Raw genomic sequence first — 23,941 nt, 5'->3', positions numbered from 1 at the left:
TGACTGAACGAAACTAAGTAGCTCTTAAGTGGTGTAGGAGATTAAAGGGACAGGAGGGATTACGAGGACTAGACTGGTCTAGAGAAGCTCCTAGTATCAGGAGATGGACTTTGAAGAAGGGTAGGTGTTGGATTGGTGCCAGAAGAAGGGAGAGAATCACAACAGCATGATAATACAGTGAAGGCACAGTATTAGTCTTACTTCTGTAATCGTAGCTCAGCCCCTTCTCTAGGCAGTACAGTGATGCAGAGTAGGCAAAGTTTAAGAGGCCAGGTAATAAATATTTTAGGCTTTGTAGTCCTTACGGTCTCTGTCACAGCTATTCCCCTCAGCAGAAGGGGGAAGCAGCTACTAACTACATTCTCTTTGGCCAATTTAAGGAGGTATGATAATCTTGAACACTCCCTCATTAAAAGTGTCTGTCCTGTCACATATGACTCACAACAGGCTGTAAACTGAGTATTGTAGTCTCCTTGATAATTTCTTGTGAACACACAAATTGTATTCTCAATTTGTTAATGAAAACTATAGACTAGCAGCCTGTGTGGGTCATGTCATAATGGTCTATTCTCTATGCTGAGAAATTCTGGTTGAGGTACAAAAAGTAAAGCATTTGTCTTTCCCATATATTTCAGCCAACTGAGAGTCTTTGGGTTCAGGGTTCAAGATAGGAAAAAGCTGTGGAAATACAAAAATGAATCCAGATGTAAGCTGGAAAACAAGGTTTGACCACATTCTAAGTCACCGATGTAGGCACAATTAAATTCTGTGTCTGATGTTTTAAGCTATGCTGCCTTTCAGTGAATTACCTGTATTATAAAATGCTGTGAAAATTTTTGTACTTAACATATGAGCTGACTCTTGAAAACTGTGTTTTCCCTGCTGTAAGAGAAAAGTATCCATTTTTCTTCAGAGCTTATTTAAACAGAAATGATAGAAATGTAAAGGGCTGAAATAAGAACAGATCTGTTTTCCATTCCCATTTCAACCCTTCGAGTGACTTGAACAAAGCAATTACCTTCCCTGTACTTTAATTTTTCAATTTAAAGTAGGGTTAGCAATATCTGCCCCTTACCTCAAGTCCACTAGGAGAAATGAGATGAAGTCAAATCCACTTTTCAGAAACACCTTTACAATGAAACTACTGCACATAGAAAATGTGAAGTTTCTACACCTTCTGCAAGCCAATGACTGTTTACATTGTTCCAGACTTGATAAACTAAAGTTCATTAGACTTTATCACAAGAAAAGAAAAATGGCCACTACCAGACCATTCGTTAGTGGTTACTATGCCAAGACTTTCTTTGTAGAGAGGAAATACTATCAGGGCATAGTCAGGAAAGGGGGCACTCAGCATGAAGGCCATGAGTCTGGGCACTTCATCCAAACTTGAGGACATGGTGGTTATTAGTCACCGAATATTGTGACTAGGATTACTTTGGTTATTTTAAATGCTTTTCAGATGCCAGAGACTAGAGTACAAAAACACCCACATTTATAAGCAACTTACTTTATAAAGAAATGTTTACTAATACCAGTAAGCATCAATCAAAGTAATTTTAAACAGTGCCCCACCAAAATAGCAGTATTTTAAATGCTCAACAGAATGGTGACGTACAGGCTTCATTTCTGCTGCATGTAGAGTCCCGCTTGACTCAGTGTTCATCACAAGCTCCAGCAGCCACGACAGAAACTCATCCCAGATCTGTCCCTGATTGTTTATACAGCAAGGAATATTCCACTGCAGTGATAGTCAGTTAAGCCAACCTCGAGGTGACCAAAACATGTAGAATTAAGAACTATCTAGAGAGGCTGAAGGTGAGTAAGTTATACAAACAAAACATTTATTAGTGTCCACTGATACTCAGAAAAAGCAAATCATAGATAAAATGCAATCTTGTTCTTGATGGGATTATAATTATCTGAGGAAGTTTGCAAAGCCCATGCCACGGTGGTAAAGACTGGACCAAGGTAAACACCAGAAGATGACATCATGACATGGTAAGGAACTGGGAGATGGCATGTGCAGTGTACAATTAATTCAAACACATAAAAATGCATGTTGTTTTATTAATGAGTTATTGAAATACCACTTGCCTAAATGAAATACTGAATGCTCCAGGTCCCAGCTGCAGTTTGGGGCCACCTGGTGGCAATATCTATTCAGACGTCAATTATCTGTGGCCTGTGGCTGAGGCCTTAAAAATAGCTGAGAAAAGAAGAGAAGCCAAAGGCAAAGGAGAAAAAGAAAGATATACCCATTGAATGCAGAGTTCCAGAGAATAGCAAGGAGAGATAAGAAAGCCTTCCTCAGTGATCAATGCAAAGAGATAGAGGAAAACAATAGAATGGGAAAGACTAGAGGTCTGTTCAAGAAAATTAGAGATACCAGGGGAATATTTCATGCAAAGATGGACACAATAAAGGACAGAAATGATATGGACCTAACAGAAGCAGAAGATATTAAGAAGAGGTGGCAAGAATACACAGAAGAACTATACAAAAAAGATCTTCATGACCCAGGTAACCATGATGGCACGATGACTCACCTAGAGCCACACATCCTGGAATGCGAAGTCAAGTGGGCCTCAGGAAGCCTTCGGAAGCATCACTAGGAACAAAGCTAGTGGAGGTGATGGAATTACAGTTGAGCTATTTCAAATCCTAAAAGATGATGCTGTGAAAGTATTGTACTCAATATGTCAACAAATTTGGAAAACTTAGCAGTGGCCACAGGACTGGAAAAGGTCAGTTTTCATTCCAATCCCAAAGAAAGGCAATTCCAAAGAATGCATAGACTACCACACAACTGCGCTCATCTCACACACTAGCAAAGTAATGTTCAAAATTCTCCAAGCCAGACTTCAACAGTACATGAACCGTGAACTTCCAGATGTTTAAGGTGGATTTAGAAAAGGCAGAGGAACCAGAGATCAAACTGCCACCGTCTGTTGGATCATTGAAAAAGCAAAAGAGTTCCAGAAAAACATCTATTTCTGCTTTATTGACTATGCCAAAGGCTTTGACTGTGTGGATCACAACAAACTGTGAAAAATTCTTCAAGAGATGGGGATACCAGACCACCTGACCCGCCTCTTGAGAAATCTGTATGCAGGTCAAGAAGCAACAGTTAGAACTGGACATGGAACAACAGACTGGTTCCAAATCAGGAAAGGAGTACATCCAGGCTGTGTATTGTCACCCTGCTTATTTAACTTATATGCACAGTACATCATGCAAAATGCCAGGTTGGATGAAGCACAGGCTGGAATTAAGATTGCTGGGAGAAATATCAATAACCTCAGATATTCAGATCACACCACACTTAGGGCAGAAAGCAGAGAAGAACTGAAGAGTATCTGGATAAAAGTGAAAGAGGAGAGTGAAAAAGTCTTAAAGTCTTACATTCAGAAAACTAAGATCATAGCATCTGGTCCCATCACTTTGTGGCAAATAGTTGGGGAAACAATGGAAACAGTGACAAACTTTATTTTGGGGGCTCCAAAATCACTGCAAATGGTGACGGCAGCCATTAAATTAAAAGACACTTGCTCCTTGGAAGAAAAGTTATGACCAACCTAGATAGCATATTAAAAAGCAGAGACATTACTTTGCCAACAAAGATCCATCTAGTCAAAGCTATGGTTTTTCCAGTAGTCATGTATGGATGTGAGAGTTGGACTATAAAGAAAGCTGAGCAGCAAAGAATTGATGCTTTTGAACTGTGGTGCTGGAGAAGACTTTTGAGAGTCCCTTGGACTGCAAGGAGATCCAACCAGTCAATCCTAAAGGAAATCAGTCCTGAATATTCATTAGAAGGACTGATGCTGAAGCTGAAACTCCAATACTTTGGCCACCTGATGGGAAGAACTGACTCATTGGAAAAGACCCTGGTGCTGGGAAAGATTGAAGGCAGGAGGAGAAGGGGACGACAGAGGATGAGATGGTTGGATGGCATCACTGACGTTTGAGTAAGCTCCAGGAGTTGGTAATGGATAGGGAAGCCTGGTATGCTGCAGTCCATGGGGTCACAAAGAGTCAGACATGACTGAGCAACTGAACTGAACTGAACTGTGGCTGACTGGGATTTCCAGAACTACCATAGAAATTCAAGGAATATCTATCTATGTGATCTGATGTTACTGAGTTAGAGTTCACTCTATTCGCCACATGACAGGACAATAATCTGAGAGATGAGGTGTTGAGGTGGAATATGAATATGAATTTATTTGGAAACCCAGCAGATTGAGAAGATGGCAGACTAATATCTCAAAATAACCGTCTCATTGGGGTCTGAATGCCAGATTCTTTTATAGAGCAGAGAGGGAAAGGTAGTGAGGAAAGAAGTCTTGTAAATATCTCCTGGAATGTCCAGCCTCAGGGAGGGAATGTGTTGATTCCTTCTTTCCTACAGCCATTCATGGGTGGACAGGGTCCTGAACTTTGGTTTAATATTCAGGGAGAGGGGCAGGGTTCCCAGAGACAGGCCATTATGTATGATTATAATAACAAAAGCAATGAAAAGCAAAGGTTAAACTCAATGAAATGGATCCAATATGGAGTCAAAATTGACTCTTCTCTGTAACAATGTCATCTGCCAGATTGGGAATTGGACCAGGGAGGATAGTACAGATTCAGGAAATCTGTCTCTGTCTCCCTGCTTCCTGAGGCAGAGACTTCATCTCCACCACATCTTCTACCCCAAACAAGGTAGTGGGAACTTTGTGGCGAACACCATCTCTGGCCAGCCCTCTTGGCTTCACTCTGGAAACCAATTCTCTTCATTTGTTTCCTCAAAGTCCCACTGACATGGAGTTGTTGGGTGAGGCATATTTTACTGAAGATTTGGGGAGTGGTTAGAGAAATCAGAGATTTATAGCATAGGACAGGATTGTACTCTCTTGAATTTACTCCCAGATACCAGTGTTCCTACAATACATAGAGCAATCCTTGCCAAAGTAAATTTCTTGCTAGCTGTGTCCTTTTGCAAGGCCCTGCTGCCAACCAAGGGGTCTCAATCTCTCTCTCTCTCTCTGTCATTTCCCTCTCCTTGTTACCTGTATTCTTGACATTCTTCTACCACACAGACACCAATTTGCAGTTTTCATCCCATCTCAACTTGGCCTATCTTTTCTTATCACAAAACATGTTGATATCCCCAGCCAAACCAACCACCATCTAATTTGTTCTCCTCTCTCGGATATACGAAGCATATAGAAGATTTGTAACTTATGGTTTCTTTTTATTTAACATATCCACTAAATAAAGGGCTTCTCTGGTGTCTCACACAGTCAAGAATCTGCCTGCCATGCAGGAGGCCTGGGTACAATACCTGGGTCAGGAAGATCCCCTGGAGAAGGGGATGGCACCCATCCCACTGTACTTGCCTGGAGAATTTCAAGGACAGAGAAGCCTTGCAGGGTTCAGTCCATAGAATTGCACATAGTCAGACACAGCTGAGTGACTAACACACACACGCACACACACACACACGCACACACACACACACCCACACACACTAAGTAAATTTTTCAGGTGGGATTATTAGCCACCTGCCTCCACCCAAATCCCTGCCCTGACCCTAAGAAGACAGGAAAGAGGAGGGGTTGAGTAAATGAGTTTCTTTCTGCTGGAGTCTAGTGCTTAAGGATTTATCAGAGCATTTCCAAAGCTGGAACCATTCCTGGCAGCACATCTTTTCTCTTTGCCTGAAAGAGCTGACCAAAAAAAGAACCTGAAACAAGGACATAAGAGAGTGAGCAGATCAATAGCATCCGCTAAACTTTACCATGATAATCAGTGTTGAGACGGGCCAGGGAACTCAACCATCTGATATCTTCTGGAAAGCTGCAGGCCTGGCTAGAGATAACTGAAACCATCCCCTGATGCTCTTTTAAGAAATGTGCTTCATATAGACATCCTTTATTTTCTTGAACTAAGTAAAATAATAAGAGATTTGCACTGCCATGACATTAAAAAAATAATACGTACTACAAAGCCACAGGAGATAACAATTAAGACCATACTCATGGAAAAGAAATGCAAAAAAGCAAAATGGCTGTCTGGGGAAGCCTTACAAAATAGCTGTGAAAATAAGAGAGGTGAAAAGCAAAGGAAAAAGGAAAGCTATAAGCATCTGAATGCAGAGTTCCAGAGAATAGCAAGAAGAGATAAGAAAGTGTTCTTCAGCCATCAGTGCAAAGGAATAGAGGAAAAGAACGGAATGGGAAAGACTAGAGATCTCTTCAAGAAAATTAGAGATACCAAGGGAACATTTCATGCAAAGATGGGCTCAAGAAAGGACAGAAATGGCATGGACCTAACAGAAGCAGAAGATATTAAGAAGAGGTGGCAAGAATACACAGAAGAACTCTACAAAAAAGACCTTCATGACTCAGATAATCACGATGGTGTGATCACTCATCTAGAGCCAGACATCCTGGAATGTGAAGTCAAGTGGGCCTTAAAAAGCATCACTACGAACAAAGCTAGTGGAGGTGATGGAATTCCAGTTGAGCTATTTCCAATCCTAAAAGATGATGCTGTGAAAGTGGTGCACTCAATATGCCAACAAATTTGGAAAACTCAGCAGTGGCCACAGGACTGGAAAAGGGCAGTTTTCATTCCAATTCCAAAGAAAGGCAATGCCAAAGAATGCTCAAACTACCACACAATTGCACTCATCTCACATGCTAGTAAAGTAATGCTCAAAATTCTCCAAGCCAGGCTTCAGCAATACATGAACTGTAAACTTCCAGATGTTCAAGCTGGTTTTAGAAAAGGCAGAAGAACCAGAGATCAAATTGCCAACATCTGCTGGATCATGGAAAAAGCAAGAGAGTTCCGGAAAAACATCGATTTCTGCTTTGTTGACTATACCAAAGCCTTTGACTGTGTGGATCACAATAAACTGTGGAAAATTCTGAGAGAGATGAGAATATCAGAGCACCTGACCTGCCTCTTGAGAAATCTGTATGCAGGGCAGGAAGCAAGAGTAAGAACTGGACATGGAACAATAGACTGGTTCCAAATAGGAAAAGGAGTACGTCAAGGCTGTATATTGTCATCCTGCTTATTTAACTTCTATGCAGGGTACATCATGAGAAACGCTGGACTGGAAGAAACAGAAGCTGGAATCAAGATTGCTGGGAGAAATATCAATAACCTCAGATATGCAGATGACACCACCCTGATGGCAGAAAGTGAAGAGGAACTAAAAAGCCTCTTGATGAAAGTGAAAGAGGAGAGAGAAAAAGTTGGCTTAAAGCTCAACATTCAGAAAACAAAGATCATGGCATCCGGTCCCATCACTTCACGGGAAATAGATGGGGAAACAGCGGAAACAGTGTCTGACTTTATTTTTTTGGTCTCCAAAATCAATGCAGATGGTGATTGCAGCCATGAAATTAAAAGATGCTTACTCCTTGGAAGAAAAGTTAAGACCAACCTAGATAGCATATTGAAAAGCAGAGACATTACTTTGCCGACTAAGGTCCATCTAGTCAAGGCTATGGTTTTTCCAGTGGTCATGAATGGATGTGAGAGTTGGACTGTGAAGAAGGCTGAGCACCGAAGAATTGATGCTTTTGAACTGTGGTGTTGGAGAATACCCTTAAGAGTCCCTTGGACTGCAAGGAGTTCCAACCAGTCCATTCTAAAGGAGATCAGCCCTGGGATTTCTATGGAAGGAACGATGCTAAAGCTGAAACTCCAGTACTTTGGCCACCTCATGTGAAGAGTTGCCTCATTGGAAAAGACTCTGATGCTGGGAGGGATTGGGGGCAGGAGGAGAACGGGACGACAGAGGATGAGATGGCTGGATGGCATCACTGACTCGATGGACGTGAGTCTGTGTGAATTCCAGGAGTTGGTGATGGACAGGGAGGCCTGGTGTGCTACGATTCACGGGGTCGCAAAGAGTCAGACATGACTGAGCGACTGAACTGAACTGAACAAAGCCACAAAAATTGAGATTGTGTGGAGCTGATACCATAAAGGAGGGATAGGTCCAGGAAGCAGCAAAAGCCCAGAAACAGAGCTATATGAGTGTACAGACATATGTGCAATTTTAAAGCATCAGGGAGAGGATGGAATATCCAATAGTGGTGCTTGGGAAACTTTAAACAATTGTTGGAGAAAGAAATTTGGAGCCTTTTCTCATAATATCAAAGTAAATCCTTGATAGCCTAATCAGTTAAATGCAAATAAATAAATAAACCAGGAGAAAGCATAAGTGAGCGTTTTCATGATTTTTATATGAAAGAGACATTTTAAGCATAATATGATAGAATCCATAGAGCATTCTTAGAAAATAGTAAAGATAATATGAACACCTCAATGTAAACTTGAGTAAATTAAGCAGGCGATCAATTCACAAAAGAAATGACAATGACTAAATAGAAAAATTTTAATATTTCAATTTACAGTGAATCAAGGGTATTAAAGTAAGCAAAGTAAGGAAATCACGTATAAACTATTATGTTGTCAAAGACAAAAAGACTTACTAACACCCAGTACAGGCATGAAGAGGAAAAAGAAATCTCATAAATTGTTGCTGGTTGTATAAATTGACATATATTTTCTGAAGAGTATAAATATACATCAAATCCTTAAAAACACTGTAACTTAATCCTGACAATTTTCTTGGGAAATAAGAAATGGAGCAAAGACATTTACCTGAAGGTGTTATAGTATCAGGTATATATCAAGACATTATAAATGACTCCGACGTTCAAGCTAGAATACTGGTTAAATGACCATGTACCTTCATGAAAATCGCTTCATGAATCATAGCTTTCTCATGGCAAAGGGGCTTGTGTAACTCAGTGAAGCCATGAGCCATGGCTTGCAGGGCAAGCCAAGATGGACAGGGTATAGTGGGGAGGTCTGACCACATGTGGTCTACTAGAGGAGAGAATGGCAGCGGACTCGCCTTGAGAACCTCAGGAACAGTTTGAAAAGAAGATAGGACACCAGAAGACACGCCCCCCGGGTCAGAAGTTGTGCAACATGCTACTAGGAAAGAGTGGAGAAATAGCTTTGGCCAAAGCAGAAACGATGCACAGTTGCTGACTTGTCTGGTGGTGAAAGCAAAGTTCAGTGCTGTAAAGAACAATATTGGAATTAGAATATTAGGTCCATGAATCAAGGTAAATTGGATGTGGTCAAGCAGGAGATGGAAGGAGAAGACATCATCAACAATTCGAAATCAGTGAACTAAAATGGATAGGAATGGGTGTATCTGCTACTGAGGGCAAGAATCCCTTAGAAGGGATAGCCCTCATAGTCAACAAGAGTCTGAAATGCAGTACTTGGGTACAATCACAAAAACAACAGAATGATCTTGGTTCATTTCCAAGGCAAACCATTCAATATCATACTAATCCAAGTCTATGCCCCAGGCACTAATGCTGAGGAAGCTAAAGTTGACCAGTCCCATTAAGACCAATGAGACCTTTCAGAACTAAAGCAAAAAAAGTCCTTTTCATTGTAGGAGATTGGAATGCAAGCATAGGAAGGCAAGAGATCAAGAGATACATGGAATAACAAGCAAGTTTGGCCTTGGAGTACAAAATGAAGCAGGGCAAAGGCTAACAAAGTTTTGCAAAGAGAGCACACTGGGCATAGCAAACACCCTCTACCAACAACACAAGAGATGTCGCTACTACACATGGATATCACCAGATGGTCAGTACTGAAATCAGATTAATTATACTCTTTACAGCTGCATTTGGAGAAGCTCTATACAGTCAACAAAAATAAGACCTGGAGCAGACTGTGGCTCCGATCATGAGCTCCTTATTGCAAAACTCAGGCTTAAATTGAAGAACATCACTAGGCCATTCAGGTATAACCTAAATCAAATCCTTTATGATTATACAGTGGAGAAGGCAATGGCACCCTACTCCAGTACTCTTGCCTGGAAAATCCCATGGATGGAGGAGCCTGGTGGGCTGTAGTCCATGGGGTTGTTAAGAGTTGGACACGACTGAGTGACGACTTCCCTTTCACTTTTCACTTTCTTGCTTTGGAGAAGGAAATGGCAACCCACTCCAGTGTTCTTGCCTGGAGAATCCCAGGGACAGGGGAGCCTGGTGGGCTTCTGTCTATGGGGTCGCACAGAGTCGGACATGACTGAAGTGACTTAGCAGCAGTAGCAGTGTGATTCATAACTTTTAGAGTCATAGAATTTGTTGAAAATTTGAGGAAGCCAGTGGACTTGACCTGGTGAAAATGGGTGCTCCAAATATTCATACAGTATCAAGGACCCCAGACCCTTAAGGTGGAGAAGGAAATGGCAACCCACTCCAGTGTTCTTGCCTGGAGAATCCCAGGGACAGCGGAGCCTGGTGGGCTGCCATCTATGGGGTTCGCACAGAGTCGGACACGGCTGAAGCGACTTAGCAGCAGCAGCAGCAGCATGATTATACAGTGGAAGTTATGAATAGATTGAAGGGATTAGACCTGAGAGATAGAGTGCCTGAAAAAGTATGGACACAAGTTTGTAACATTGTACAGGAGGCAGTGACTGAAACCAACCCAAAGAAAAAGAAACAAAAGAAGGCAAAGTGATTGAGGATAATTTACAAATAGCTAAGAAGAGAAGCAAAAGCCAAGGGAGAAAGGGAAAGATACCCCAAACTGAATGCACAGTTTCGAAGAATAGCAAGAAGAGATAGAAACCTATCTTAAACGAACAATGCAAAGAAATGGAGGAAAACAATAGAATGGAAAAGACTAGAGATCTCTTCAAATTGGAGGAATCAAGAGAACATTTCATGCAAGGATGGGCACACTAGGGACAGAAATGATAAGGACCTAATAGAAGCAGAAGAGATTGAGAATAGGTGGTAAAAATACACAAAATATACGCAAAATATACAAAAAGAGTCTTAATGACCAGAAAACCAAGATGATATAGTCACTCACCTAAAACCAGACATCCTGAAGTGTGAAGTCAAGTGGGCCTTAGGAAGCATTACTATGAACAAAGTTAGTGGAGATGATGGAATTCCAACTGAGCTATTTAAAATCATAAAAGATGATGCTGTTAAAGTGCTGCACTAAATATGTTAGCAAACATATATGTTTGCTAACAAAACATAATATGTTTCCAAACTAAATATGTTTGGAAAACTCATCAGTGGCCACAAGCCTGGAAAAAGTCAGTTTTCATTCCAATCCCAAAGAAAGGCAACGCCAAAGAATGTTCAAACTACTGTACACTTTTGCTTATTTCACATGCTTATAAAGTTATGTTCAAAATCCTTCAAACTGGGTTTCAGTTGTATGTGAACCTAGAAATTTCAGATGTACAAGCTGGGTTTAGAAAAGGCTGAGGAACCAGAGATCAAATTGCCAACATCTGTTAGATCATAGACAAAGCAAGGGAATATCAGGAAAACGTCTATTTCTGCTTCATTGACTGTGCTAAAGATTTTGACTCTGTGGACTACAACAAACTCAACAGTCAAAAAACTAAGATCATGGCATCCAGTTCCATGACTTCATGGCAAATAGATGGGGAAACAACGGAAACAATGAAAGACTTTATTTTCTTGGGCCCCAAAATCATTACAGATGATGACTGCAGCACGAAATTAAAAGACTCTTGCTCCTTGGAAGGAAAACTATGACCAACCAAGACAGTGTATTAAAAAGTAGAGATATCACTTTGCTGACAAAAGTCTGTCTAGTCAGAGCTATGGTTTTTCCAGTAGTCATGTATGGATATGAGACTTGGACAATAAAGAAGGCTGAGCCAGTGAGTTGCTGCTTTGAGTTGTGGTGCTGGAGAAGACTCTTGAGAGTTCCATGGACCCGAGGAAATCAAGCCAGTCAATTCTAAGGAAAATCAACCCTGAATATTCCTTGGAAGGACTGATGCTGAAGCTGAAGCTCCAATACTTTAGCCATCCATAGGAAGAGTTGACTCATTGGAAAAGACCTTGATGCTGGGAAAGATTGAGGGCAGGAAGAGAAGGGGGAGACAGAGGATAAGATGGTTAGATGGCATCACTGACTCAATGGACATGAGTTTGAAAAAACTCTGAGAGATAGTGAAAGACAAGGGAGCCTGTCTGGCTGCAATCAGTGGAGTCACAAAGAGTCAGACATTGCTTAGCAACTGAATAACTAGGCTCTGCCTCTAAGAACTGTGTCATGGTTCTTAGATAGGGGAGGGAGATCAAGACTGCATAGCAGAGCTTACTTCCCCCACAAACAGATCAAAAATAACATCTTCATATGGAGCAATCCTCACTTAAAACTAACTGGAAAGTGGCTGGAAAGTGGCAGAAGAAGTCATGTATAACCAAAGCTCTAAAGAAGATTGACAAAGAACTGAGTAGGAAGGGAAGAAAATTAACCAGGTCAGTCCCCATGGGAGGAGAATCAGAGAAAAAGAGCAATTACACAGAGATCCTTCCTGGGAAGTGAGCAGTTTGAGTCACATACTAGCCACCCCAACCCTGGGTTCCAATGCCAGGAAGATGAGCCCCCTTGGCTGGTTGGAGGGCTGGTGGGCAGCTCCAGAAGGGTGGAAGAAAGCCAAGACTCTGCTCATGAGGTATGCATAATGATTTACTTGCCCCTGAAGTAGGGGAGAGGGGACAAATGGAAACTGCACCTATGCCTGACTGGTTTTCTGCAACTTCCCTGACTTGCCACCCAGCTTGAACTGAGTGAACATTCCAACACCACTTGCCTGGCATCACAGCTCCACACTGGAGCAAGGACTGGTACAACCAGCCAAAAAGCTGGGCTGTGAGATCTGAAATAGCTCAAACCCCAAGTGGTGTCTCAGCAGGGAAAGGGCGGCCATTATTTGCAATTGTACAGGCGACACACCAGAGGCAGTCTGGATCTCTGACAGTAGCTAAACGGCCACAACTCAGCCCCAAACCTTGCTAACTACCCGCAAGAGCCCTTCTTGCTCCGGCACAGCTGGGTGCAGGAGCTGGGAAGGAGAAGAGCACACACTTAAAGGAAACAGAGCCAGTTCAGACCCAAAGTTCAGGACTTCTGCTCCAGTGACTTGAGGTCTGGCCCAGCACTGAGGGGCATCAACATCCATTAAGCATAGGGGAAGCCCTGCCTCACACTTGACTCTGGCCCTAGTCTCCCAAGCTCCAGCTCCACTTCCTTTTAAGGTGATAGCTGCCCGCACACCCTGAGGAAGATGTGACTTGCGTTCACATCAAAGTCAGCTCTCTGACCAAAGCCACAGATGCTCCTTACCTTGGACCAGTGGTTCTTAATCTTAAACCAGCCTCAGAATCGTATAGAGGGCTTATGCAAATATGGAGGGCTGGGCCCCACCCAGTTTCCAACTTAGTGAGACTGAGAATCTGCATTTATAACAAGTTCCAAGGTGATAACTGCTATTGGTTCTGTTTCAGACTTTGGAAACCACTGTCTTAGATAAGTCTTTCTCAAGCTCAGAATCACATGAAAATAACTGGGGGAGATTTTAAAATAATCAGTGTCCAGAGATACTCATGTAATTCATTTTGAGTATGGAAGCACAAAACCACAGTTTAGCAAGCAATTCTGGAATATGACTAGCATTGAGAACTGCCTTTTCAGATGCAAGGCCCACAAGCCTGTTGGAACCACATTACTGTTTGTAATAGTTTCATTTATTTATTTTTGGCTGTGCTGGGTCTTCCCTGTTGCACAGCAGGCTTTTCTCTAGTTGTGAGTGGGGCCTACTCCCTAGTTGCAGCACTCAGGCTTCTCATGTGGTGGCTTCTCTTGTTAGGAATCACAGGCTCTAGGGCGTGCAGGCTTTAATAGTCGTGGCACATGAGCTTAGAGGTTGTGGCTCCTGGGCTCTAGAGCACGGGCTCAATAGTTGCGGCATACATGCTTAGTTGTTCTGCAGCATGTGGGTGGGATCTTTCTCGATCGGTGATCAAACCCATGTCTCCTGCATCGGCAGGCAGATTCCTCACCACTGAGCCACCAGGGTAGTCCCTGGAACCACGTCGTTGTTTGAGATTTAATGACATCACTAAAGTGTATATTAACCATATTTTCTAGTTTCTGTATCTGATACTTTGATATCTTGGGTCTTGATGCTCTAAGAGGGACTGCCTATCCAGGGCTAGATAACTCCTAGGGATAACTCCTACTAGTGTGCTTTCATATGCAAACTAAACAACCCAAAGCCCCTACCCATCACCTATCTGCTTTTTCAGGGCTCTTATACTGCAAGACACTTATCCTCTGCCCTAATCACCCCAGGGCCATGTCTGATATCTATGGGCAGTCCCTACACTGGGGCCCACTGAAGCAATTCAAACGAGACCATCCTAAGCCTGTCTATCTTGCCTCACTGATTCTTTCCCTCAAAAAACATAGTAGAAGACTTTCCTACATTTTCTCCATGCTCTTTGCCTATGACCGTCTGTGAGACGGCATGCCCCTTTCTCTCGGGAAGTATGACTAATAAGCTATCTTTTCAATGGAAAACTTATCTTGATCTGTTAGTGACAGCATTTCTTAGGCAGGTGGATAAGGAGTCCATGGACCCAGCCATGTAGTCATCCATGTCCTGGAATTTATGGCCATTTGGAATTTATGACCATTCACCCACATCAGAAATGGGACCTAGGGAGCTGGTTAATTGATAACGTCAGAGCCATAGGAACAGGTTCCTTGGCGTTGTCAGGAGACCGGCCTTTGCTACAAGATCTAAGAGAAATAAACTGACCTAATCCTATGCCAAAGCTATTTTTAGTAACAGGTCAAAAGGTACCTATAATGAGATATCTTAAAAGCTGTATATGGATCTTCCTAACCCTTCTGGTATCTGTGCCAGGAGCTGTCCCTATTACTTTCTGATTAATAAAGTTGTTACACTGCTGCAAAGACGTGAGCAACTGCGTTCCTTTGGTCCTGGAGTGAATACTTTCCTTTGAAGACTATGAACTCATAGCTGACACCAAACGTCACAGAACATAGGCCTCACTACACCTGAATTAAAAAAAGTAAAATCTATATTTTAAAACAACGTGCTCTTTGGAAAATCACAGATCAGACCATTAGGAAAACGCTAAGCTGAATCAGTCAACCTAGTTTATCAGTCTCTTTTTTAAGAAGGAAAAGTTATTTTGTTATTCATTTGTGAGCAATAAAAAGTATAGATTTAATTTCAACTAAAAAGAATTATAGACAGGTTCATAATCAAACATGGATGATTAATAACTTAATTATTATTAAATTATTCTTAATAATAAGATTCAGCAATTTCACTTCTAGATATATACTCAGAATTCAATGCAGGGCTTCAAACAAATACTTGTACACTAAAAAGTAGAAAGTTCATAGCAGCGTTATTCACAATAGCCAAAAGGTGGAAACAACTCAGATGCCCCTCATTAGATGAATGGATATTTAAAATGTTATAAATATATATATATATGGAATATTATTTAGGCTTAAAAAAGAATGAAGTTCTGATACATGCTATAACATGGATGAACCTTGCAAACATAATGCTAAGTGAATAAGCCAGACACAAAAGGACAAATATTGCATGATTCCACTTATCTAAAATACTTAGAACAGACAAATTCAAAGAGAAAATCTATCTCAGATAAACCCCTTTCACATAGAAACTGCAAATGCTCAATCCAATATCCAAGTTTAAAATGAATGTAGGCCAAATAATTGAAATTTAATCATTAGAAAACATGGAAATAAACATTTCTTCTATCTTGACATCTTCTTGGAGAAGTTTTACCATACTCTTGCAGTTCATTGGAGATAAACTTACATTTTAATATTTTGCCAAACTCACTATTTTAGAGAATTGATCAATAGAATCTAGTATAAACTTATTTTTGTACAGCTTCATGGGGGATTTTTTGGCTCTCAAATCTGATACTCAGCTCTCAGAATTAATATCGGCCTTGGAAGAAGAGCTCAGGGATCAGGGATCAGGAATGCGCCAAAGTGAGCCAGAGAAAAAATCAAGAGTGACTACAATAGTCTGTGACAGAAGGGACTGCTTGGTTCCCACATGATGAAAGATATGAGATTTATGCATTGAATTTTTGTGGTTTTTATTTGGTCTTTTTAAAAGATTATAGCACAGTTGATTAATAATATTATATATTTTAGTGCAGCAGCTGCTGCTGCCGCTAAGTTGCTTCAGTCGTGTCCAACTCTGTGCGACCCCATAGAGGGCAGCCCACCAGGCTCCCCCATCCCTGGGATTCTCCAGGCAAGAACACTGGAGTGGGTTGCCATTTCCTTTTCCAATGCATGAAAGTGAAAAGGGAAAGTCGCTCAGTCGTGTCCGACTCTTAGCTACCCCATGGACTGCAGCCTACCAGGCTCCTCCGTCCATGGGATTTTCCAGGCAAGAGTATTGGAGTAAGTTGCCATTTCCTTCTCCATAGTGCAGCATAGTGATTCACAATTTTAGAAGTTATACTCCACTTATAGTTATTATATAATATTGGCTATATCCCCTATACTTTGCAATATATCCTTGTAGCTTATTGATTTTATATATAGTAATTTGTACCTCTTAATCCTATACTTCTATCTTGCCCCTCCACCCTTGCCTCTCACCACTGGTAAGCACTAGGTTGTTGCTATACCTATGAGTATTTTCTTTGTTGTTACATTTATTAATTTGTTTTATTTTTCAGATTCCATGTATAAGGGATAACATACAGTATTTTTCTTTCTGTCTGACTTATTTCACTAAGTACCCTCCAAGTCCATCCGCGTTGTTGCAAGTGGCAAAATTTAATTCTTTCTATGGCTGAGTAGTATTTCATATTTATATACCACATCTTCTTTATTCATTCATCTGTCGATGAATACTTAGGTTGTTTCCACAGCTTGGCTATGGCCAAGAATGCTGCCGTGAACATTGGGATGCATGTATTCTTTTGAATTAGTTTTTTTCTTTTGTTTTGGACATAGCAGGAGTAAAATTGCTAGGTCGTATATTAGTTCTACTTTTAGTTTTTTGAGGAGCCTCCTTTCTGTTTTCCATAGTGGCTTCACTGATTTACATTCCTACCAACAGTGTAGGAGCATTCCCTTTTCTCCCCATCCTCACCAACATTTGTTATCTGTAGTTTTTTGATGATTTTTGTTTAGTTACTCAGTCATGTCTTGTGACCCCATGGACTGCAGCACTCCAGGCTTCCCTGTCCTTCACCATCTCCTGGAATTTGCTCAAACTCATGTCCATTGAGTCAGTGATACCATCCGACCATCTCATCCTCTGTCATCCCCTTCTCCTCCTGCCTTCAATCTTTCCCAGCACCAGGGTCTTTTCCAATGAGTCAGCTCCTCACATCAGGTGGCCAAAGTATTGGAGCTTCAGCAACAGTCCCTCCATTGAATATTCAGGACTGATTTCCTTTAGGATTGACTGGTTTGATCTCCTTGCAGTTCAAGGGATTCTCAAGAGTCTTCTCCAACACCACAGTTCAAAAGCATCAGTTTTTCGGTGCTTAGCTTTCTTTATAGTCCAACTCTCACATCCATACATGACTACTGGGAAAACCATAGCTTTGACTAGATGGACCTTTTTTGGCAAAGTAATGTCTCTGCTTTTTAATATACTGTATAGGTTTGTCATAGCCTTTCTTCTAAGGAGCAAGTGTCTTTTAATTTCATGGTTGCAGTCACCATCTGCAGTGATTTCGGAGCCCAAGAAAATAAAGTCTGTCACTGTTTCCATTGTTTCCCCGTCTATTTGCCATGAAGTGATGGGAACAGATGCCATGATCTTAGTTTCTTAAATGTCGAGTTTTAAGCCACCACTTTCACTCTCCTCTTCCACCTTTATCAAAATGCTGTTTACTTCCTCTTTGATGATACCCATTCTGATAGTGGTGAGGTGATATCTCACTATGGTTTTGACATGTTTTTCTGATGATTAGTGATGTTAAGCATGTTTTCATGGGCCTGTTAGCTATCTATGTCTTCCTTGAAATATGTCTATTCAGGTCTTCTTCTGTCTATTTTTTAATTGGGTTATTTCTTGATATTGAGTTGTGTGAACTGCTTATATATTTTAAATATTGAACCATTATCAGTTATACCATTTATAAATATTTTCTCCCATTCAGCAGTTTGTATTTTCATTTTGTCCATGGTTCTGTCAGGGGACTGTCCCATCACAACAAAAATCTGAAGAGACGGACGTTAAAGCTCTTGGCGTGTCATAGCTCTTGGGCAGATCAGTGTCATGGCTCTTGGACAGATCAGTGTTATGGCTCTCAGACAGATCTGTACAGAGTGTTACAGCTCCATGTACAGCTCGGTTTTATTTGGAAAATACATCCTTGAGGCATGAGGGCATGCCAACCCAAAAGATGCAAAGAGAAGAGAGAGAGAGAGCACACGAGAGAGAGACCCCCAGCCTTTTGGCTTCTCTTTTTATATGTTTCCCCCTCCCCTGGGCCTGCCGTGTGTAAACTGGGCTAGCCAGAGTGCTGTTTGTTCTCCTTGAGGTCCTCACTCTGGTCCCCAGACCTTCCTTTGTTCTATTTTCGTGGGCTTTTCCCTTCCTTGTTTTTAGCCACTGCCATTCTGGACTCCTTTTTCCTATTCTAACTATCTAACAGTTCCTTTTGCAATACAAAAACTTTTAAGTTTAATTAGATCCTGTTTGTTTATTTAATTGTTTGTTTTTCTTCTTTTTTTTCCATTTGTTTATTTTTGTTTTAATTTCTTTTGTCTTGTTTTCCCATCAATTTGTCATGAAGTGATGGGACCAGATGCCATAATCTCAGTTTTTTGAATGTTGAGTTTTAAGCCAGCTTTTTCACTCTCCTCTTTCACCTTCATCAAGAGGCTCTTTAGTTCCTCTTTTGCTTTCTGCCATTAGGGTGGTGTCATCTGCATATCTGAGCTTGTTGATATTTCTCCTGGCAATCTTGATTCCAGCTTGTGATTCATTCAGCCTCTTAAATGTATATTGTAAAACCTGAGGTAAATAGGATAGACTTGTTTGGCTTTTAATGTTGGGAACCAGCAGGTGTCCCTTTTGGCCCATTTAGCTTTAGGTAGTGTAGTAATATCAAATCTTGTTTTAATCACATTTTATTGGTCCCATTTTAAGTAATCATCCAAATATTTCTTTATTCATTTGAGATAACACCTTAAAGAAATTCTAACTTGTTGGGAATTATAGTCAGACTTTCCTTACAGGTTTTTCATGCTTATATTATAATTATTTTAATACTCTTTTTAGACATTGTAAAACCCATTGAGAAGAAGCACAGACCACAAATGAAGCTTCTCAGGCCAGTTTTTTTAACTTGTTTTAAATAAACTATGGAAGTCCTTAGTTTAATTATTAGATACATAATTTCACCTTTAGTTTGAGTTTTGTTTACAGGCACCAGCGAGACCACTGGCTATGATGAGCATGCTTGAGATTTACCAGTTAGTTTTTCCAATTTTAAATGATCCATCACTTGGCCACCAAAAAAATATATCTCAATAGAAATTCAAACCATTAAGATGCAAAAGACCTCCCCATAAGAGAATGGCAGAGGATGTAACCTAAACCCAGAGAATTTTACTCTCAAGACCAAATTTTCAAAACCACAAACAAACAAATCAAACAAGCACAGAACAACCAGGGAAGATCGGGTAGACCATTTACATCTCAAAGACACAGAGAAATGCAAGTTTCCCTCTAGAAAGTCTTTGTTTAAAGTCTGAAAATATATTTTTTTTCACTAGCCAGCTTTTCACCTTAATGAAACTTAATTGCATAGGCAATGAAAAAGCCCCCTCAATTTCCATAGTGAGATTTTCTCCAATTTCCAATCAAGTAAACACATGTAAGTTTTGCATGGATATTGGTGATTTCTCATTCCTTTTTACTTTGAAACCTTTATTTTCCATTTGGAAGTTAGTTTGTTGAGATAAAATTGCATGTGATGGGCCAGTGTGTGCTTTTGGGGAGCTTAAGTTCTCTGGTTTTGCCCCAGAGTTGTTTAAGCCCTGTCTTATGTGTCTCGGGTTTCCCAGTCGAGTATTAGACTTTCATGGATGCTCAGATTGTGGGATAGCCAGTTCTTGTGTGTGTCCCCTGTTGAGCAGTTTGTTAATTACATGAGTGGGTTTTCCTGTAGGAACAAGCTGCAAGGCATGAGGTCTTGCTTCCACCACTCCTGCAAATTTCTCAGTTATCTGAGAAAGCCGTTGCCAGCCAGGAAGAGAGTCCATTTTGGAGCTCAGAAGCTCTCAGAAGATTTCCTTTTTATTTTGACAAACTCTATTAAGGTAGCCAAGTCAAGGAAAAACAACAAGCCAGTCTTCCCCTCTAATAACTCAGGCCCGCCTTACTCGTGTTTGAGCAGTCTTCTCAGTCTCTAAACTGAGGCTAACCACTCAGTATCCAAAATGAGTCTTCCCAAGGCTTTAAAACTGAGGATCCCCTGCTTGAGCAAAATCTTCCCAGTGCCTTAACACTGAGGATATCCTACTCAGCACCTAAATTGAGAAAACTCTTCCCAGTACTTTGAGGATGTCCCACCCAGTGTCTAAACTGAGAAACCCAGGTACCTCTTCTTGAAACCAAGTTTCAAAGATAACATTTTCCCCCTAGTAAAACTTAAGATCATCAACCAATACAGGAGATCTGAGATCCAGGAAGATTCACTCAAATCTGTCTGGATTTCAAGGAGGTGGTAGATGGGCACAAGAGACCTCTTCTGGTACCAAGGCTCCAGATTCTTGTAGAGTTCAGGTCGAGGATAGGAATTCGTTCTGGATCCCTTTGTTGGTCGCCAAAACTGTCCATTTAAAAAATAATCACAACCTAGAAGTTGCAAGTTATGTTTTATTTGATGGGAATTTTTAGGACTTCAGGTCCAGGAGACAGAATCTCAAGTAACCCTGAGAGAACTGCTCTCAGGAGGCAGGAGGAGGAGTCGAGTTATATAGAAATTTGCAACAAGGGGCAAGTAGTCTGAACATCAAAAGACTATTGTTCATTAAAGAAAACCAGATATCTCAAGTAATTTAGTGCTTTTTTATATATATGAGCAGATACAAGAGCCTGGGCTCACTGAAGTCATTTCTTTCATATGTATCTCAGCTATCTGGGGCCAGTTTCTAATGCTTTTCACACACACACACCCCAGCTTCTCAGTGCTTACCATGGGGAGTGGCTGAGGCTGTTGAATAGTAGATATTGTTCTTTCTGGGTGCCCTCTAGGCTCAGAAATTCACATTTGGAGGGATGGAATTGCTGATGACTGGGACATACTTGTTTGTATGTATGAGAAATACTCCATTTCTCACTACCTTTGTTTTGAGGGTTAATGAAAATATTGCCAGTAAAGTCCTTGGCATCATGTTCTTCACTAAATAAAATCTAACTTCCAGTTCTGCTATTAACACTATCATTAATGTAATTATTAACACAGTGACCTAGAGTAAACCTTCCCAAATATTAGCTGTTCTCATATTATTATATTCGAAATTCTGAGCTTTTGCATTACACGCATATCAGAGGGAAAGCCCTATAACTAGCCACACCTTCCAAGGACCCTCTGAGAAAAAATATTCTTTCTCAAAATTCAGATAACTTATTTAAATGCCCAACTTACAATGACCCTCACTTTAAACAGAATGCAACAAGTTGTGTCATTGTAGGAAACCTCAGAATCTGTGGGCTAACACTGCAAAGGTTTGTTTCTTGTTCATGTTCCAGTCAGACTCAAATCCTTTGGTAACTGTCTTTCAAGCAGTAACTCAGAGACCCAGACAGCTTCCATCAAGAGATATATATTTAAGAACTATGCTTGGAAGTAGCTTAAACTTTGTAGCTCTCACCTACTGATCCTAATTCTGGGATAAGTTTTGTCTATTCTCACCTAATTCTGGGATAAGTTTTGTCTCTCTCGGGGATAATTATACTTACATCTGTGAATCCATTTGTCATTTAGAATAGCTTGGCTGGCTCAGTGGTAAAGAATTCACTTGCCAATGCACGACACACGAGTTTGATCTTTGGGTCAGGAAGATCCAGTTGGAGAAGGTAATGGCAATTTACTCCAGTATTCTTGCCTGGGAAATCCCATGGACAGAGGAGCCTGGCTGGCTACAGTCCATGGAATTGCGAAAGATTAAGACATAAGTTAGCAACTAAACAAATCTTATTAACCATCACAGTTGTTCTCATCTGAATGTACTAGTTGTTCTATTGATGTATGTCCCTGCATCAAAACTAAACCTAAGTTTAAATCTGACAAGTACTATTGAGTGGTACAATTACTTTCTTTATTCTAGAAAATATACTCCTATTAATTCAGCCCAAGTTTGCATTTTCCTTTGGAGGGAACAATAAGCAATACTGAACTAAAATTGCCATAAATGTTCAACAAATTCAGTTCCCTTTCATTACGTTTATTCTTTTCATTCTGAACAGGAATCTCCATTATGGAAAAGTCCACAAGAAAAACATGTCAAAAAGATTTGCTTTCTCTACTTTATCCACTAATAGATCACCTTCTTATTCATGCAAGTAACTAGTCTGAGACAGGTTGCTGTCAAGGATGACAAGTAGCCAGCCCTATTACTTCTTGAACTGACTACTCTCACTCACTTTCTTGCAGGTACCACATCTGCGTGACTGTGCTGATCTACTTCCTCCCCCTGCTGGTGATAGGTTATGCTTACACTGTGGTGGGCATCACACTGTGGGCCAGTGAGATCCCTGGGGACTCCTCTGACCGCTACCACGAGCAAGTCTCAGCCAAGCGCAAGGTGAGCAAATGGCTAGCAGCACTTACCCCACCCTGGCACAGGTGACAACCTGGTAAGCAAGTGAGCCCCAGAGCCTCAGGAGTCCTGGAGGCAGTCCCTGGGCCCCAAGAACTGTAGAAAGGAGGGGAGGGAAGGGGAGGCGAGGAAGAAGTCTGCCTTCAACGTGCTGTAACCTAGGCCTGCCTGTACAGGCATAAGCCCCCTCATTCTCACCCTAAAACTAACAGAAAACTGTCAGTTCATTAAAACACAAGCACATAGATTTACCTACAGAAGCATGAAGAGTTATTCAGTTCTCTTTAGTTATTACAATTTGACAAAATTATACATTCATTTCATTCAAACATCAAAAAGCACTAAAAGAAACAAAACTATGGTGATGGAGAACAAACTGGGAATTTCTAGGATTAGTACTAGGGGAAGAATCTGCCTACAAAGGGATTGCATGAGTGAATTTCCTTGCGATAATGGAGCAGTTCTGTATCTTGATTACTGTGGATTTTTTACTTATCTCTGCATATGATAAAATTTCATAGAACTATACACCAAAAAAGTACATGTAAAAGCTGGCAAATTCCAAATACAGCCTGTAGTTAATAGTATTATACTATCATTGGTTTCTTGATTTTGATGGTGTGGCATAGCTGTGTAAGATGGTATCACTGGGAGAAGCTTTGTGATGGGTACCTGACAATTCTCTGTCCAATTTTTGCAACTTCTTAGGAGTCTTAAATTGTTTGAAAATTAAAAGTCAAAAAATATATTGAGTATTACCATGAAAAGGCTCACTCCTTTCTAGGTCCTCTGTCGACTGAGTTCCCAAATGTTTATGCACGTATGCACACACACACACAGACACACACACACACACACAGACACACACACACCATGGTAACCACCGTTATTTGTTATTAATCCTTTCAGATATTGTAATGTATTTATAAGCCAAATAAACATATATTCTTTTCTTTTTTACATAAATTGTAAATATGCACTTTTCTTCCCCTCATTCTTAAATTTAACAGTATCCACAAAATCTTCAAAACTCAATATAGAAACAGCTTTCTCATTCTTTTTTTCCCCTCTTTTGGTACCACTTTGCATAGTATTTCATTGTGCAGATGCTAGATAGCTTTTTTTTTAATTGAAATATAGTCAACTTACAATAGTATTTAGT

At 40.7% G+C, this 23,941-nt stretch overlaps 1 protein-coding gene across 1 annotated transcript in view; it reads left to right on the top strand.

Annotated features, from left to right (window-relative positions):
• The window catches only part of TACR1 (tachykinin receptor 1), a 165,535-nt gene that overhangs the window by 129,854 nt on the left and 11,740 nt on the right, over positions 1–23,941 (top strand). The window contains exon 3 of the mRNA XM_069583727.1: positions 22,614–22,764. Within this exon, the coding sequence (XP_069439828.1) occupies positions 22,614–22,764 (151 nt within the window). The remainder of the gene's footprint in view (positions 1–22,613; positions 22,765–23,941) is intronic.

Source organism: Ovis canadensis, chromosome 3, assembly GCF_042477335.2.
Source record: "Ovis canadensis isolate MfBH-ARS-UI-01 breed Bighorn chromosome 3, ARS-UI_OviCan_v2, whole genome shotgun sequence".
In the NCBI taxonomy this organism is placed as follows: Eukaryota; Metazoa; Chordata; class Mammalia; order Artiodactyla; family Bovidae; genus Ovis; species Ovis canadensis.
The sequence above is the reverse complement of the archived record's forward strand: the minus strand, read 5'-3'. Positions and strand labels throughout refer to the sequence as shown.